Below are 18,677 nucleotides of genomic sequence, written 5' to 3' on the forward strand. Positions count from 1 at the left end.
AATGCCCATTTAGCATGTAGTCAAACTTTCAAAAAATGTTTTTTTTTTGTAAAGTGATTTGCAGAGCGCGCGCTATTCAAATAGTTCGCTTTGCCCTCACTAGTGGACCGCATTCGAACGACCATTAAACTGTCAAAATGGCCGCAAAAATGCGCTTATTCAAACAGCGGCGCAACAAGGGAGCTTGTATTTATAGCGAAACGCCGTCATTACTTACCTTTATTAGTGTTCGCCTGCGAAGGAGGCAACACACGCAAAATGGAATCATGTGAGCAGCAAGGAACACTTGAACCGACGCAAATGAGAAAACAGTGAAAGTAAGAGACAGAGGCGGCCACCATTGATCATAGCTTGCAAGTTTAGTGCATTTACTGTTGTAGCTTAATTGGGCAAATTGGGCTAAAAACTCTGCAGTATTTGCTGTGCGGTTCATCAGAACTAGCAAGATCAAAATACGTGCACGATCGCTTGCACACTGCAACTGCTGTATTAGTTTGAGATTTCGCCCCTCCTGAATAACTTTAGGTGAAGACCCCCTAGGTGAAGCCCAACGTCCTTCATACCCACAAGTTATTTTCAAAATACCTCTTTCTGTGTACTTTGGTGTAGCCAGGAAGGGGGTTCACCCCCTCCACCCCTCCAACATTTATACATTTTGTATGTATATGTCGCACAAGCACACATACAAACACACACAAACGTACACAAAGGGGCGTTGGACCCGAACAAAATCAGAATTCTGGAAACGCGCCTGCACCTTCCACGGAGTAATTAAAACTTGCCGGTGGCACTTCTTTTCTATGATGTTGTGTGGAGTGACACAAAGAATAAGCCTCCCAGGGAACAGAGAATACGAAAACTATTTAATAACAACTTACAGCACATCCTGCTTTAAGAAACAAGATACTTCAGTGGTGCACGCTCACTGATTTCTCTACCCCTCACTTCATATGCAATATGTTGGACTTGTATGAAATGAGTGTTTGTGTCGTGAACATTGCCTTGACATGTGTCAAGTGCACCTAAACCAAACAGACCTAATGCCTATATTTATTATTTTATTATGCAATTCTTCCAGACAATGAGAATTTCGCGTTGTTCAAAACAGGGTTTGTTACGCGCCTGTCATGTGCTTTGAGGAACACAGAAATTTTCATTTTTCAAATTCTAGGCTGATGCGGCACGAGGATGTCTTCTGCTCTATTCTACTGGTATCTCTTCATCCACTGCTGACGGTTGGCTAATCCTTGTGATAGCGAAGGACTACCGATTGATGTTGATGAAATGCCAAAAGAAAAAAAACACAGAATCGTTACCCTTGCAGCCGTCGCCGTCTTACTGGCCACCTTTCATATATGATGTGCTCTGTTGCAAATGCCTCGTGCAGTGAGCTTAAAAGAAGAATAACAGAGACTACTCCGCTCCCGCCTTTGGCCCAAATGGTTATCAGGTCTTTCAGTGGCCAATTCAGGCACAGTTATAGTGAACTGACCTCAGTCCCCTGGCTCTAGTCTCGCTATTTAAAGGGACACTAAAGAGGAAAACGATTTTACTGTTATTAGTAAATTACCCTTTCATAATTCCAAAATCACCATGCTCGCCGCGAGAAGATGCTTGGTAAGCGAGAAAACACGCAAAACGAAAATGTGGGCGGCGACGCCACATTGAAATTCTTGCAACAAATGCCGTGATGTCATAAATTTTGACAGCGTTTATTAGGGCCTACGTGGCTCCTAATAGGTAAAAATGAAGTAGATTGACCTCTAAGGGGGCCATAGACTTAACATACTAAGTTTCAGGAAATTTCGTTGAGTCAATGTCGCCACAATACGACAAATACAATTTGCGTGTCGCACACGCAAGTTTCGGCGCAAAATTTAAAAATGGCACTTTGATTTTGATTTTCTCCTCTATTAATAAACATATTATGGTAAAAATTACGACATTAAAGTTCTTAGTGAACACGTTATCAATCTAAATCGATTCGTTTTATCACTTTAGTGTCCCTTTAACTGTACATGCATGAAAATTTTGTATTGCCCTTTTATTTTGTATATTTTGAGCCGCTGACTTTATAATTATGGTAAGAAAGCCCCAATTTCTTGAAATAATCATAAATATTTAAATTACAGTACATTTTATGATAAACACCAAGTGGTGCTTCAGACATGGAAATGGTGACCAAACACATCACTTAAATGTGTGTGAACACTCGAAAGTGCGAAATAGAGAACTCCAATAGCCACTATTTGTAAATATGAATATTTTTCACATAGCTGATTAATATCTTGTGGTGTCAACTGCACTCAAATAGACACAGAATTTGTGCAGAGTACAATAAATTTTTGCTCCGGTAGGCTAGCACAAGTGTAAAACATGAGTCCATATTGTTTAATTGAAACAACCTTAATAATATCTGGGGTTTAACGTCCCAAAACCACGATATGATTATGAGAGACGCAGTAGTGGAGGGCTCCGAAAATTTCGACCACCTGGGGTTCTTTAATGTGCACCTAAATCTAAGTACACGGGCCTCAAACATTTTCGCCTCCATCGAAAATGCAGCCGCCGTGGCCGGGATGACACAACCTTAAAGGGGAACTGACACAAAAATTTTGGCCTCGCGTTTTCTTGCTGCAATGCGTTTCTGAGGGTCTGTTAGTCATAACACGGCACATAATTTGCTGCAGCGCGCGACAGATAATTACAGGCTGCCCATTACCGGCCCAGTGTCAGTTTCGGTTTCAAAAACGACAAGCCACCGGGTGCAACTATCACCACCTCCTAACGGGTGCAGCGCTCGAACACGTCAGCACACAGAACTATGACGCAATTCTGCGCGGTTCGCGACCAGCCGCCGAGAAGTAGGCTGCTGGAGTGAACGTGGCAAAAAAAATATGGCGGCTATGACATCATCATAACTTGTTGCAGAGTGATCACGAGAGGGAAGTAGGGGGGTCACCGAGGGTCACCTTTGAGGGTGCCAATAGTGCGAGGGTGTCGATCGCTCATGCAAACTTCAAAATTCATTTAAAGTACCTTCCAAGCCATATTCGCTGTTGATATTTTGCAGATGATATACGCATGCTCACGGGAATCGATCCCACAGGCTATCTCGGCCGCGAGATTTTGTGTAAGCACCCCTTTAACGAAAACCAGTAGATAATGAAGCCAAGAAAGGTATATGGGACGTTAATTGTACTGTTTTAAGTGTATTTAGTAATTGAGATACAGATGAGAAGAAAGTAAAGTGGACGAAAAGGCAACTTGCCACCTGCAGGGACTGAACCTGCAACCTTCGGATTATGCCCACGGGCATCGGGCGTGTTGTGGCAGATCCTGGCAGATCCCACGCATTGTGAGAATCGGTTCCATGCGAATTTTTTATTCGCATCTATCTCGAATTTTCACTTATAACCAATGACACTGACACCGGAATTTCTGTGGAATTAGCTCTTTAATGCTATCATGTTAAAAGGTACACGAGAAATAATGATGCACGCTAGTGGAAGATTGTTGAACGTTGGCATAACAGGAAATTTTGGTGTAAATACAGTGAGCTAAATGAAACAGATTAGCTAAAAAAATAAAATAGTGTTAAAAGACTGCCTAATTACTGATCCATTACACTCTTGATGAAACAAGGCCCCGCATTAAAATTGCTGGGTTGATGGCTACCCAACGGGGCAACAAAAACAAGACAAGCGTTCTCTGTCATGAACTCAACAGTGAAAAGATAGGAAAAGACATGCACAGCCAGCGACATAAAAGAATAAAAGAGAATAAATAAATAAAACATAAATAAAAGAAAGCTTGAAATAAAATATATCGCTCAAGACAACATATGTACATTCACAACTGTTCCTTACAACAAAAGCACCTACAGAAGCACCGATACATGTTACGGTGCAGTTGTCCATTAGTGCACGGTCTTTTCAAATGCTCAAGCATTTTGAACTGTTAGAAATAAAATTTATTACGCACTCGTCGCACAGTGCATTGCCTGAAACAGTTATAAGGAACACAACGACAAACACGAAATACTTTATACAACAATGTTAGCAATGAGAAAAAAATACGTCGCAGGGTAGTCGGTCCACTTGTCGGGGCCCTTGACAGTTTTAAAATACGATGCGGCATGAATCGGGCTCAGGCATAAGATCTCTTTTTACACTTCTCAACGTCACGTGCTTCGTGAGGTCGACAGGCTTGACACACGTTGATGGCTTCACGAATGATGTTGTACAATCTGTAACAAGAATTAAATGAAATAAGAAAAAAGGGGAAAGAAATAAAAAGCAAGCTACGGAGCAAAAAAGAGATTAGTTGTTGTGGTTTAAGGAAATGATACTCGAAGATATTAAATTCTAAAAGAGTGCTGAAACCATAGTAACAAGGCAGAAAGCTTTAAGAGTTGCAATGAATCCATACTTATGAATGAGCACAGAAAACTACGAAAAATTGTCATATAAAGGACACAGGATGGGCGCTGTCTACCAACTGAGGTTTATAGAAAAAAATTAAGCGATGACAGCATGTCGTTTCTCCTACAGTCATAAAAGAAATGACAGCACGCGCCAAGGCTGACAAATAGAACGGTTAAACGGCGATCAACCGAACTCAAAGGGGGATCGTGAAATAGCTTGCTATATATACAGTAGAATTTCATTCATGCATTTTTGAAAAATACGTGGAAAAAAAAATGTACCATCCAGGAAAACGTACAATCCAAATTCACTTTAACATTGTGCACTTTTGCTTGATAATGATATCGCGAACGTCAGCATCGGGAAATTGTAAAAATGAGAACGTATCAACGAGGTTTCACTGTAGATATAGTGAACTCTTATTAAACAGATTCTGAAGGGACCAGGAAAACATGCTTTATTTAACAGGAGTGCTGTTTACTGAGAGATGAACGGGGGTGCAGCACAATTCAGGTACAAAACCAATCATATTAGGGGCAGTTCCATTTGAGCAGTAATTTCGTTTAAGAGGTATCTGTTCACTGAGAGTCTACTGTATAAGACGCAGTTGTTTAAAGGGACCAACGACCAATTTTCATGGTACCCGTTTTCTTTAGCGCAGCGGAAAGCTTACTGGTCAGCGTGTCTGATTACAGAATGGTAACGCAAAAAAGGCACCGTGGAACATTTATAATCAAAATTTTTCAATCTGTGTCGACTATGAAGTCATATACACACAACACTTATGCTTCAACCAGTGGGAGATGAGCTCGGGAGCGGTTCGTCTTTGTGCGAGCTGTTTGCTGTGCGTGCGTGTACTCTGTGCGCATACCCGCGGCTCATAATCTCCCACTAGTGGCTGCGAAGGCAGCGCCGCTTCTCAGCGTGCAACTCCTTTTACCTCGCGAGCAATACAGAACAGAGCAGGGATGGATAATAATATGCACATTCTCATTTTGAGCCCTAGTTATGGCGAGCATGAAAGCATCAGACTACCTACAGCAGAGTACACGACTCCATAATCCAGCTTCAAGGCTCGTCCACAATGCGCAACATACTGGCTTTTTTAGACTTTATAAACACAGTTTAAAAATATAAATCCTACTCCGATTGCAAAAAGGAAGCTAGAATCCGTCACTATAATTCACGGTCTTTTCATTCCAACCAGGATCTAATCACACGTTCTGGCCAGTTGTCGGCCCCTTTAAGCAGCAATTCGGTTTGAGATTTCCATTTACCGAGAGTCTACTACTATAATACAAACAGAAAATATGCCCATCTGAAAGCTATCCAAAAAGCTCCACACATTTCGGGCCAATAGCGAGATTTAGTACAGTGTAACACAACTGCGCATTCATTAACGTGCACCTCAAAGCCACCGCCAAGACGAGACGCACCACATGGCACGATCTAGTCTTTTAGTAGCAGGTGTGCACTTCAAGAATATAATCCCCCTTTATTTCCATGTCATCCATGTTGTTTGAATGTTGTTCTCTGAGCTCGTATTTGTCATGCACTTAACCTTAATGTTTTCACTGTCACCACAACTTGTGCCACTGGAAAAAAAAAGAGGCACGTGATACGCACCAACTCAGGCATCCTTGGACGCCAGGGCAAATGGGGTGGCAGGATAGATCTGATTGCGCAGCTCAGCAGGCAGCAGTTCATCAGCAAGGGCCCACAGCTTAAAAGGGTCTGCAGTGCCTAGGTATCTGCAGACACAGATGTCAACGACCGTAAAGATGGCATTCAGATTAAGAATAATTTGCCGAAGCTTGCACTAAGAGCGCAAGGCTTGAAACAGCAAAACTAGACAGTTCTGATGACTAATCTGGCTGCTTCTAGGTTGTTTCTAGGCCTCAGCTAGGTGATGCAGGTTGTTTCTAGGTTGCTCATAGGTCGTTGCTCGGGTTTAGCTAGGCTTGAAACAGCGAAACTAGGCGATTCTGAAGACTAACCTGGCTGCTTCTAAGTTGTTTCTAGGCCTCAGCTAGCTGATGCGGGTTGTTTCTAGGTTGCTTATAGGTCTTAGAGGACAGACTTTTGGGCTAGTTGGTTTGTTATATTCATTGAAGCCATAGCGCTGATAAGACGGGGACCACAGTAGCGCACGTCCTGACCTCTTTCTGTGGTCCCCGTCTTATTAGCGCTATGGCTTCAATGAATTAGCTTATAGGTCGTTGCTAGAGTTTAGCTTCTAGGTTGTTTCTAGGCCTCAGCTAGGTGATGTGGGTTGTTTCTAGGTTGCTTATAGGTCATTGCTAGGGTTTAGCTAGGTGATGCTAGGTTGTTTCTACGGTGATTCTCAGTGCAGAGAGGTTCGAGTTAAACCACAGACACGACACAGATGTCCAAACTGCAGATACAAAACCTCATGCTGAAACCAAGCGTTAGCACCTCTCACAGATCTACTGGGCACATCGTCGTTGGCGTAGGCCTTCCATCGCTTCAAGGTCTTCTCGCAGTAACTGTTGCCTTTCCCGTCTCCTAGTATTCTCTCGTCGTATGTACTCTGGATCTTCGGCTCACCGCCGTTGCTTCGCAGCCATTGGTTGGGCTAACTGTTGCCTTCTTAATTTTTAGTGGACAAGTGGTGGGTAGTGTGATTTACCCAATTTCTGTGGCACATACCCGTTTACGATGATGATAGTTTCTTGGTTCGCCAGACAAGCAACGATTTGCTAAACAGCTTTGCTGTTAAAAAGATTGGCACATTGTTACGTTATGCCGGAGGAAAGCAGTGATGCAACCTTTAGTCGGATACTTTAAAAGTCTGTGGCATTTCCTTCTCAAAGGCGGATCCATACAAGACTGCACCAATGGGCATGCACTCAAGACTAACGCGATGAGTCAGACGGCAGGTGACCCCGCCTTCGAAGAACCTCGTTGAGTGTATTAGCGGGACTATTTCTTTAGTCTAACAAGGTGTGGGTTCGAGCTAGTTGGTACTCCACAATCAACTACTACTTGCGCAAAATTTCTTGGACAGAGGACGAAACAGACATGAACCATTTCTTTAGTTGTGGAGGCGATCAGCTGCCACACTTCAGTCATCAGGGTGGGGCCCCTCCAGACTTTTTAAGTTGTATCCGGCAGTAGACAGGCACAAGTGAAAAGGAGGACGTGAATCGGCGAAAATATTAAACCTCTTCATTTCTATCGGGAGCCAACAGCTCGCATCCGTCCCTTTGCTAGTCAACACTATGGGGATGCGCAACTTTTTCATGTCCCCCGATATGATTTTTTCCTTGCATGACTCTCACATCTCCTAAAAACTGGCTTCCCCTGATGATACTGTCACGTCGGCGACAGCGTAGTTGAGCAGTAGCGAGATGTGGAGTGTTACTGTATTGAAAGGTGGGCTAGTTGGTAATTCATACTTCTTCGGCTTACTGGGAGCGCGGTACACACAACAGACGAAGGAAGAACCACAAACACGAGCGCTCGTGTTTTGTGGTTCTTCCTTCGTCTGTTGTGTGTACCGCGCTCCCAGTGAGTGTTACTGTCCCTGCGGTAATGTCACCTGATTGCATGCTTACCCTGAGGAAAGAAACATTTATTTCCTTCTCTTTGGCTTGGAATTGATGTCGCACATGGTTGACTTAGTGCGTAAAGGGGAGCCTTGCGTGACTTAGCGCGAACTGTGCTAATTTTTTCTCCAGCAGTGGAGTCTGCCGCCGCCGGTGTCCGTAACCACGAAAAAAAAAAGATTAAATCAGAAAAAAATATCCAGGATCGGATGAAATTTGAACCCAAGCATTCTGCGTGGCAGTGGAGTATTCTACCACAGAGCCACGCTGGTGCTTGAGACTCCTTCGCAAAAATACCCTATACAGGCGTCACGTCGGGCAAGGAATCGCGTTAACATGTGTAATGTAGCGTGGCCGAAGAGTAAAATAACAACCTGGCGTCACAAAATGCCAATTGCACAACAAATGCGCGATTTAAAGCTCCCCACCCGCTACAAAGTACTCAACCATAATTATTCGTCGTCGTCAGCCACGTGCAGCATCAACAAAGTGCACATAATGCCTTACAGATGTGCAGCAGGTACCTCGCTTATCCGCAGAAAGACGAATAATGGCATGATGGGTGCTTCCCTACTTCACAAAAACATAGCGGGTACCTTGCATGTGTACTTGCATTAGTTTTCCCAAGAGAGTTTAGAACGGGCTCTCGAAAGGCCGCTCCTCTTCCAGCTTATGCTGCGACTGTGCTGCGTGCAGGCCTGGAGTTTTTTTTTTTTCTCCAGCAGTGGGCTTTTCGGAACAATAGCTTCACAGGTCAATCAATACTCGAAAAAATAAAACACCGTGACATATGTCCTGAGCTCCCTTACTTGTCCTGTGTCACACTGTTTTATTTATTTATATATTTTTTGATGTACGAACCAGCCCCAATACACATGCTGTCTATGCTAACTTTTCTTTTTTACCACATGACAAGTAGGTACAGTCTCAACAGGAAAAAGATTAGCACAAGTGACCGGTGGCCGGAGCGTCAAGGTTGCTAGACGCGGCGCCATTTTTCCCGAGCACGCCGATACCGAGAGTGCCAAGCACATTCCATTTTCCAAAGCAGGGGAGGCCAGCGGAAAGCACTCCAGCAAAACCTTTTGGGGCAACTGCGATAAAGATGCAGTTGCTCGCAACTCCAGCGGAAAAAAGAAATCATGTGCATAGCCACATCCACCAATAAGCAATGAAAAAGCGTTTCTTTAAGATATGGGCTTTCGGTTGGGCCAGCAGCAAGATGGGCTGCTTTCCGAAGGTCCGCCGGCCACCCCTGCTTTGGAAAATGGAATGTGCTTGGCAATCTCGCTGTCGGCGTGCTCGTGAGCAACAGCGCCACATGTCGCGATTTTGCGGCTCTGGCCACCGGTCACTTGTGCCAACCTTTTTCCATTGAGAATGTACATAGAAAATGTGAAAAACTGGAATCGTGCTGCAGCAGAAGAAAAGCAGACAAGCTTTCGACCTGTGGATGAACCAGACGACGTCCTCATCCTCAATTCGGTCGTGGCCGGCACGCTCGGCCATGGCTTGCACGGATTGCCCCATGTTCTCCAGAAAGTGGTTGTGCCTGTAAAATCCATGTGCAATAACATGAGCAGGCGTTAACAACTCATCCTCGACATGTTACGTCAATCAAACAGTCCGAATGTCAACTAGCTACTTCTTCGAAGCACTACAGTGTTATTAGTGGGATGACACACAAATTAGCTTAATGTCATCAGAAGCTTTAAACAGCACAGGCACGAGAGTAGCTCCAAAGAGGGGGAAAGAAGGAATCCACAGAACTAGCAACCAGCTACACCAAGCCATTGTTGCAAACACTCGTGTGCAAGTCATTTTCGTGTTGAGAATAAAATTTCACTGAATGATTAAGTGAGAAGAGATTGACAGCCAATGAAATGGTGTAAGAATGGAGTAGAAATATGGAGACACTAATAATAATTGTTGGGGTTCTACGTCCCAAAACTACGATAAGATTGTGAGGGTCGCCATAGTGGAGGGCTCCGGAAATTTCGACCATCTGGTGTTCTTTAACGCGCACCTAAATCTAACTACACGGGCCTCAAGGATTTTCGCCTCCATCGAAAATGCGGCCGCTGCAGTCTGGATTCGATCCCGTGATATTCAGGTCAGCAGTCGAGTGCCATAATCACTAGGCCACCATGCCGGGTAATAAGGAGACACTTGCCACTTGTCGATGGTGTCCCATGCTCTGTTTGTCACTCGGACGCCAGGAAGGTATGCCTGCACTCTCTTTCGGGCGACTTTTTGCCAGCGGTCCAGCCTGCAAGGAAGGATCGTGAACATCACACCCTGCAACGCAGAAGGGATAGCATTGCCGTGCCAACCCCTGTATCGGAAGTTCACCCAAATGAGAGACTTTTCAGGTTTCCCTGCTGCGTCTGAAGCAATACACTCTAACCTCGATATAATGAACATGGATATAACGAATTATCGGTTATAATGAAGTTAATAAAAAATAGTCTTGTCATAGATAGTGTTAAAAGTAGACGTTTATAACGAATTTTCAGATATAACGAAGTTATTTTCGTGGCAGATGTGACTTTGCTTTAACGAGGTTTGAGTGCAATGTTATCTGGGGTTTTACATGCCACAACCACAATACAATTATGAGGCATGGCGTAGTGGAGGGCTCAAAAAATTTTGACCATCTGGTGTTCTTTAACGTGCATCGTAGCCATTGCATCACCATGGCAGACTGTGTCTGAAGCAGGTGAGAGTACGTAGACAACAACACAGGCATCGCCTGTGTTGTTGCAACATACCCAGCCCTTCTGACAAACCAATTACTTGTTAGGAAAGTCCCAGCACAAGTCGGTGCAAAGTGCAGCAGCATGAAATCTCGGCAGTGTTATCGCCTGAAACCAAAGCGATGCGGCTATCTAGGTATTTATTACTCCTCCGCCCACTTCGTGTGTCCAGCTATATAAATTCCAAGGCTTTATGTGCCAAAACTACAACCTAATCACAAGGCGCATCACAGTGGGAGATTCTAGACAAACTTTGAACACATTGAGTGGCGCATCGAATTCTAAGCGCATGAGCACTCTTTAATTTCGCACTTGTTGAAATGCGAAGACTGTGACTGCAATTAAACTCATCACCTCGAGTTGAGAAGCGCAAAGTGGTTACCACTGGGATATTGTGGCAGGTGTGTTACAATGTAATTAAGAACGGCATCTTGATGGGTTGATACCAGTACACAAGTGCAAAATGCATCCCCGAAAGAGTTTCAATACGTGCTCCGTAATGCGGGCCTCCCAGAGCCATATTGTGGTGTCATGGCTTCCACACAACCTCATAGCACTATGCAATACAGCCAACTGATCAGCGTTGCTTGCAGCACATCTTGGCGAGCTTGTGGGGGAGCTATTGATGGAGTGACGATTGCCCCGTGGCTGCGGACTTATTATGAACTGCCTGGGGTTTCTCTAACACGCTTTCAAAGCATATTTGTTGTTTTGTTAACTGTAGTGTTGCAAATTATGACATATTTAAATCAATTAAAGTAGATGAGAAACCACACTTACCGTCAGTAAGATGCGAACCCACACATTTTAAGGTTGTGGATTTGGATCTCCCCGACGAAAAGGGTGTTTCCTTGCCCACTTCAGTTCATTTCAATTTATGTCATAATTACTATGCTACAACTAATAATAATTGGGGTTTAACGTCCCAAAACCACGACATGATTATCAGGGATGTCGTAGTGGAGGTCTCCAGAAATTTCGATCACCTGGGGTTCTATAATGTGCACCTAAATCTGAGTACACAGGCCTCAAACATTTTTGCCTCCATTGAAAATGCGGCTGCCGTGACAGATTCGATCCCACGACCTTCAGGTCAGCAGTCGAGCACTCTAACCACTAGACCACAGTGGCCGGTTACGTGACAGCTAAAAAACTAATGCTGTCACCTGTGCTTTCCTTTAAATTGTCTACTGGATTAATTTGGCTGTGTCCAACAAGGATAATGACGCCCAAGAAAAATTACGCTTCTTTCATGCATACAAAGCATGACACACGGGTGTTTCTGTAGTTCGTTTCCTGTTGGAACTGAACCCACAACTCTGTCGGGCCTCGGCTACAAAAGAATGTGGGTTCAAAACCCTGTTACCCAAGCAGGCACAGGGGCCCTCCGGCCATGTGGAAGGAACATGTGCCATGCAAATCCCATCGAATACACATTACTGTTTTTATACGTGTTGTGCTGTTCTTTCCGTGACATCACGTGCTACAACTTCAAGTTTCTGTGCAGAAACAGTCGCGTCAATATGTGCAAGTACAGCTGCTGTTTGGGAACATTGTTAATCTTTAAGTACGTTTTAAGATGCAAGGCAGACAAGAACGAAAAGACATCTAACATACACACAACTGCTGTGTATGTGTTTAAGAGAGTTGACTGTTGGGCTAGTTGGTGTTCAGACATGGGAACCATCGTTAAAGGCGCAACACCACACAACACAAGAGAAGACCAGACGAGCACAGGCGCAAACTAACAACTGATTTATTGAAGGCAGATCTCCAGGCATATATACCAACAGGCTGCGCAGGCACAACGTCACAACAATCCTCGGAAAACATCAAAAAACATCAAAAATATCGCGAAAGAAAATCAATTTCAGCTTTGTAAAGCGCAATGGAAGTGTCGCTGACACACGCCTCACCTGCTTTCCTGATTAGAAACGCTTCTAACGTTTCACGAGCCGTTTTTTGTCTGCTTCTACCTACTACTTTTGCGCATCGGAAACGTGGTTCACAATTCGGGCATGTCATGCAATGGTCGACAAGATGGCTTCGCTCTTTGTTAATTAGATTTCTTGCATGTTCCCTGAGCCGGTCATTGAGGCAGCGCCCCATCTGGCCGATATATACTTTGCCGCAGAAGTGTGTGCTAGAAGATTTTAAACATCATGGGAAAGGGCTAACCTTCACTTTTGAACGTCCGAAGAAAGTAGGCTTCAGTTTTTAGATTTGCAATTGACGTTCAACGAAAGTCATGTTTGCTGGGCGTACTCTCCGCGTGCACAAAAAGAGCTCCTTCCGTACAATTCAGCTCACTCAAAAACGGTAAAGAGAGGCATCGCTACTCTCTGTTTAGATTCAGCACTTCGGAAGTCGTGCATTCACAAGGTGCAGGATAGTTTTAACCTTCAATTGGGGAGGCTCTTTTCAGCCGGCTTCCCTGGGTCGGTCGTCTTGTCTGTTGCTGAGACGCTGCTTAAGCAGTTGAAGCACCGTTGCTACTCAGATGCCGCGAAGCCCCTGGTGGGCGCCCAGAGGCCAGAAGTGGTGCCGTACATGCATAAGGTCACACATAGCCTGAAAAAAGTGGCTAGCCGGTTCAACGTGCCGTTGGCTTTCTCGGCCCCCCAGAAGCTCGCTCAGCTGAGCCGTCGCACCACCTGTGCGGAGGAAAAGGGAGGCTGCAAAAAGAACCATGAACGACGTTTCGTTCAGTGTGCCAGCAACGTCGTGTACGAGATTCCCCTGACCTGCGGCAAAGTATATATCGGCTAGACGGGGCGCTGCCTCAATGACCGGCTCAGGGAACACGCAAGAAATCTAATTAACAAAGAGCGAAGCCATCTTGTCGACCATTGCATGACATGCCCAAATTGTGAACCACGTTTCCGATGCGCAAAAGTAGTAGGTAGAAGCAGACAAAAAACGGCTTGTGAAACGTTAGAAGCGTTTCTAATCAGGAAAGCAGGTGAGGCGTGTGTCAGCGACACTTCCATTGCGCTTTACAAAGCTGAAATTGATTTTCTTTCGCAATATTTTTGATGTTTTTTGATGTTTTCCGAGGATTGTTGTGACGTTGTGCCTGCGCAGCCTGTTGGTATATATGCCTGGAGATCTGCCTTCAATAAATCAGTTGTTAGTTTGCGCCTGTGCTCGTCTGGTCTTCTCTTGTGTTGTGTGGTGTTGCGCCTTTAACGATGGTTCCCATGTGTGTATGTGTTATGTGCCTTAACGATGTGCTGTTCGATCGAAGTCGCCGAAATGCAGTCCTGCGTCCTGGGGTAGATCAGCGTTAGCAATGACATCGTTAGCTATCACGGAAGCAGCGGTTCTTTACTCACGCGGTGACGTATCATGGTGCCCTCAGATTCGCTGAGAGCAATCTGTGATGTCTCAACTTGAACGCCAGAAACTGCACGCGTTCCTGAACGCCCCTTCTTTCATTCCAGCTCAACATCCTATGTCTCCTTACTGCCCCTTCAAAAGGTCACACCAAATCACAAGAACTCACCGCTGCACCTTTGCACCTGGTTCCAAGCCTTCGCTAGACTGCACGCTGCGGCTGTCACCGTCCCAAGGTAGATCCAACAAATCGTCACCGCTGTCTACTTCCGACGAATCGTTCTCACTCAAACGCTCCTCGGTATCCGAATTCCAGTGCAGGGACTCAATGTCGTCGTCGTCAGATTCTTCACGTTCGGCCGCATCGGCATGTCCACGTTGCAGCACACCAAACGTCGCCTCGTACCAATGGAAGCCCAACTTTCCGGCGTAGCCATCATCTGACGAGGAAGCAACAGGTGACGGAACAGAGGACAGTGACAGAGTAGCGTCCGTCTTGTCTCTCGAGTTCGGCGACGGGGCGCGACGGGAAGGTTCCCGGTCTTCAACGATGAAGACTGGCTCTTGAGCGGTCCTGCGTTTCCACAAGTGGCGAGGTCTGGCGCGCAGCTTCTCCCTCTCTGGGCGCCGCTGAAGAGCTCGGTTTGCGGTTTCGGCTCCGCTTTCTGGAACATGTTCGGTTTGTGGAGCATTTCCTGCGCCATCTGCTTGTCTTCTGGACCTGAGGCTGCGACTGTGAGAGCTTCCTGATGCGTGTTCCCGATTTGAGGCGGTAATCCCGAGAGAGTGCGGCCCTTCCCGCAAACTCTGCTGTGTCCTCGTGGTCTCGACTCCGCTGGGCCCTGCCTCAGCACTGAGAAGTCTCCGCAGAAAGCCGCTTGAATCTACGTCTCTCTAGAGGAGGCCTGAAGCTGAAACCTTCGTTTTGGAGACCCCCTGAGGAACCGCTTGCACATTTTTTTCCCCGGTGCTGCCCTTCTCGCGAGCTGGACTGCTCGTCTCTGCATCGCCCTGGCTAACTTGACCGGGTCTTGCAGCATCATCTGACATGCAGCTGGTGTTTTGACGTGTGAGCATTAACTTGAATGTTCCGTGTGCCCTTCTCCAACGTGCTGCTTCTGAGAGCGTCCTTTTCAAACGACAGCTTTCTCCTAGAGCTCAGTCGACTCGAACTCAGAATTGCCTTGGGACGAGGAGATGCTGGTGAGCGCATCGCCGGAGGAGTCTTCCTGTCTTCTGAAGCGAGAGCGAAGTGGTTTGCACTGGTCTCATTGGTATGGCCTTCTGGAGCATCCACTTTCTTCCCTTGTTGATGAACACGAGGGGCCTTGGCAACCACGCCACTTGATAAGCCCTGCTGATCCGAGCCAGAACCACCTGTGCGGACATTCCGGTGAATTTCCTCGGCATGCTCATTTGTCGGAGCCTTCTCTGTTCGCGACTTAGACAGTGCTTTGGAGACGCGCTGTCCACTTGGTCCTGGCGCCACCACTGAAATGGAATTTGTGGGAACGTTCTGCGCTTGAGAGACGTCTCCACGAGGCGAGGAATGTGGGGCAGTGGTTACTGCCGCTTCTCTTTGTGTGCCTGGAGGGCTACGCCTTCTGATCGCCCTCTTTTTGGTGCTGAGCCCATCCGCAGCGACGCCGCTTGGTGTTCTTTGCACTTTTCTGGCCCGACCACTCGCACGGACACCCTCAGAAGCCGTGCTCCTTTCAACGTCCGGCTCCTCCATGGATTTCGAGAGCGACCGAGTGATGTACCTGCCCTCCATTCCCTTAGCACCGGATGACACTGCGGAACGATCTACGACACGCATTGAAGGCTCGGCTGAGCCAGCTTCCACAGTCTCCAACTGGCTCGAGTCAGCAGGTGGGGGAGCCACCTGGGTCTCTTCATTCGGTGAAGCAGCAGGAGGGTTGCTGGATGAACCGGAAGCACCGACTTTGCTCTGTTTTGGGGCAACCTTGTTGGTCTTCGGTGGTTGACCCCTCTTGCGTTTCAAAGGCAACTCTGGAGCCGGCATTTCTTGGTGCTGTTCGCCATCGGAACGATACGCACGGCTTTGCTCAGGAGGCGAAGATGGAGTCGCTTGTCCGTCTGGGGCTGGCTGACCTGTAGACGCCTTGAGGGTGATGTTTGCGTGGCCAAGCCCACGGGAGGTCGATGCCGCAGGTTCTTGCCCTGCTGTCTGGGGTGTCCCTTCACCCGCCGAGGGTGTAGACTGCTGTGTTTTCTTACGACCGCGCCCTTGTGCACCCTTCCTCTGCGGTGGCATAGTGGAATGTGGTGAAGTCTCCACTCAGCAGTAGGAATGGCCTCGGCTGTCAACTGCTAGCGATGGTGTATTCCCAATGCTGCGATACATCAATATTCTGGAAAGAAAGAAAAAGAAAGGAAGAACAAGAGTGTCAGACGTGCTCTCTTTCCACAAAATCCGTTGAAAGTATTGGCGTACTTGTTATATGACATTACAGAATGGAAAATGGTGTGTGCGAGTTTGCGCATGCAGTCGGTGGGGCGTGTTACCTTGTCATCTTTACTACATCCCGTTGTTGTGCTGTTTGTTCCACTTTGCACGTTGGTTTAGTTTGTTCCGGGGTGAAAGGTGAAAAGGGTGTCAAGGAGGTTATACTGGTGAGCTAGTACAAACAGAGATACACACGCAAGACATCCTGCTTGCCTATCTCTCTTATGTGTGTTGTCCTCTTAGCGCCTCTTAACTCTTATATAACTTGCTTCAGAAAGATTGCATGCCACACCCTGCACGCATGTTTCGCGTGACTGTTTAAGCTTGAAGGGCTGCTGGAGTTGACGTGTCAGGCGTCGTTAGGGTCTTTTATAAAGTTGCGGAAATACAAATATTCATACCCACTTTCATGTGCACAGCTGGAACCAGTTAAAGCCATCTGAAATTAGAAGCACGAAAGCTTGGGCGAGTTTGTAAGACATTATGAAACAACTTCAAAGCACCAAAAACAAGGACAGACGAAAAAAGAGTGGACACAACGAGCACTAACTTGAAACTGAATTTATTACAAAAAGGAGCAGAAAAGGAAAACCACATTAGATAGCGCACGTGCGTGCACAGTTGCGCAGACTGCTCACAAAAGCCCTTTGGTACGACGCCAGATTTCTGCAGTAGATTACATTCACTTTCTAGCAGACTCTGTGAAGGCTGGCTGACACACGCGTCGCCCTTCTCTTTTATTATAAAGGCTTCGACAATCTTCCTTGTTAATTTATTCTCGTGTCTGAAAATGACAGAAGTGTCAGAGAAACCAGGCTCACATCCGCAATCACGGCAATGCAGCGCAAGTTGCGAATAGGCCGTGCCTTTAAGGAAGCTGTGATGCTCTCTAAGCCTCACATTTAGGCACCGGCCCGACTGTCCAATATAGCACCGCCCACACGCCCACGCCCACATCTGAAAACCAACAGTAGGTTACTTGCTGGTTCCAGCAACATCCCAGGAGAAAAGCAGTGTCCTGCTGGAACCAGTACAGAAAACCAGTAAGCACCCTGCTGGAACCCGTACAACCAGCAGGAAAGAGGTTACCTGCTGGTTCCATCAGAAACCAGCAGTACAAACCAGCAACTCCCAGCAAAAAACCAGCAGGAAACTTTCACCTCGGATATGGAAATACGGTACGGTATTACCGTACCGCTGCTCGTTTCTCACTTCTTGTGCTTTAGCCGCTCCCAGTTCCCCGAAAGATAGCTTTCTCGTCCACCATACGTAAACTGAGCGGCAAAAATGAGGCGTGACAAAGCCATTAAAAAAAAAGATTAAAAAAAAGCATTTGTAGTGTTGGGTTGCCCTCAGTGGAATTAGGAGCGGCTAAAGCACAACGAGCGCGAGAAAGGAGGAGCGGCACTTCCGTAACTTGCTAAAGGAAATGTATCGGAAAGCGCAGCGGGGAGAGGAAAAACCAAGCTCAGATGCGCATCGAAACTGAACGCCACTGCTGGGCCCGAATAGCATACCGAATAGCACACAGCAGCACTGTCATTGACAAGGGTGGAGGATTGGGCTTGTTGGAAATCCATGACAGTAGACTTGCAGCGCGAGGACATAGGACAAGACAGACGACGACACACTGCGCTGTGTGTCGTCTTCTTTCTTGCTCATGTGTCTTCGAGCTATAAGTCTACTGACAGCACTGTCATTGCCAGTTGACGCTACAAATAGCCCCCATGCGTTGTCATCGCACGGCTGAAATCGCGCTCGGCGAGCCAAGGAAGGGGAGTGTGCACCAAACGTTGATTTCATAACGGCTACGGACACGCACGAAGGGCGACATTTTCAACAAAGCGACTAACCTTACGCAGCCATATGATTCCGGGACCCAGAATGCGGAGCGCATTGAAGTCCGAGAGTGCAGTAGCTCACACAAAACGCTGAAGAGCTTGCGGTGAAATGGCTTTTGTCGCCGGTGTTGCCCCGTATACTTTCAGACTTTCAGTTTGCATAGGGCGCCATGAGATGATGATGAAGAACGCTTGTTACTCCATTGTTGCCGCTAGCGTATCGTCCAGCCGCTCAGGGCAATAACAAAACAAATCAGTGATAACTAGATGACATTAAG

The 18,677-nt window shown here is 46.5% G+C and overlaps 2 protein-coding genes across 2 annotated transcripts; both read right to left on the minus strand.

Moving 5' to 3' along the window:
• Nucleotides 1-3,959: 3,959 nt before the first annotated feature.
• Nucleotides 3,960-15,128, minus strand: LOC119398903 (uncharacterized). Its single transcript, XM_037665717.2, has 6 exons — nucleotides 15,099-15,128; nucleotides 14,258-14,982; nucleotides 10,170-10,265; nucleotides 9,444-9,548; nucleotides 6,054-6,178; nucleotides 3,960-4,249 (listed from the first exon to the last, which is right to left on the minus strand). Exons 1-5 carry the CDS (start codon nucleotides 15,126-15,128, stop codon nucleotides 6,058-6,060), a joined length of 1,077 nt encoding a protein of 358 aa, XP_037521645.1. The 3' UTR covers nucleotides 3,960-4,249; nucleotides 6,054-6,057.
• Nucleotides 14,980-18,589, minus strand: LOC119399717 (nucleolar protein dao-5). The gene is made up of 2 exons (XM_037666551.2): nucleotides 18,412-18,589; nucleotides 14,980-16,463 (listed from the first exon to the last, which is right to left on the minus strand). Exon 2 carries the CDS (start codon nucleotides 16,364-16,366, stop codon nucleotides 15,128-15,130), a length of 1,239 nt encoding a protein of 412 aa, XP_037522479.1. The 5' UTR covers nucleotides 16,367-16,463; nucleotides 18,412-18,589; the 3' UTR covers nucleotides 14,980-15,127.
• Between the last annotated feature and the right edge of the window lie 88 nt (nucleotides 18,590-18,677).

This window comes from Rhipicephalus sanguineus, chromosome 7 (assembly GCF_013339695.2).
Source record: "Rhipicephalus sanguineus isolate Rsan-2018 chromosome 7, BIME_Rsan_1.4, whole genome shotgun sequence".
Classification (NCBI taxonomy): Eukaryota; Metazoa; Arthropoda; class Arachnida; order Ixodida; family Ixodidae; genus Rhipicephalus; species Rhipicephalus sanguineus.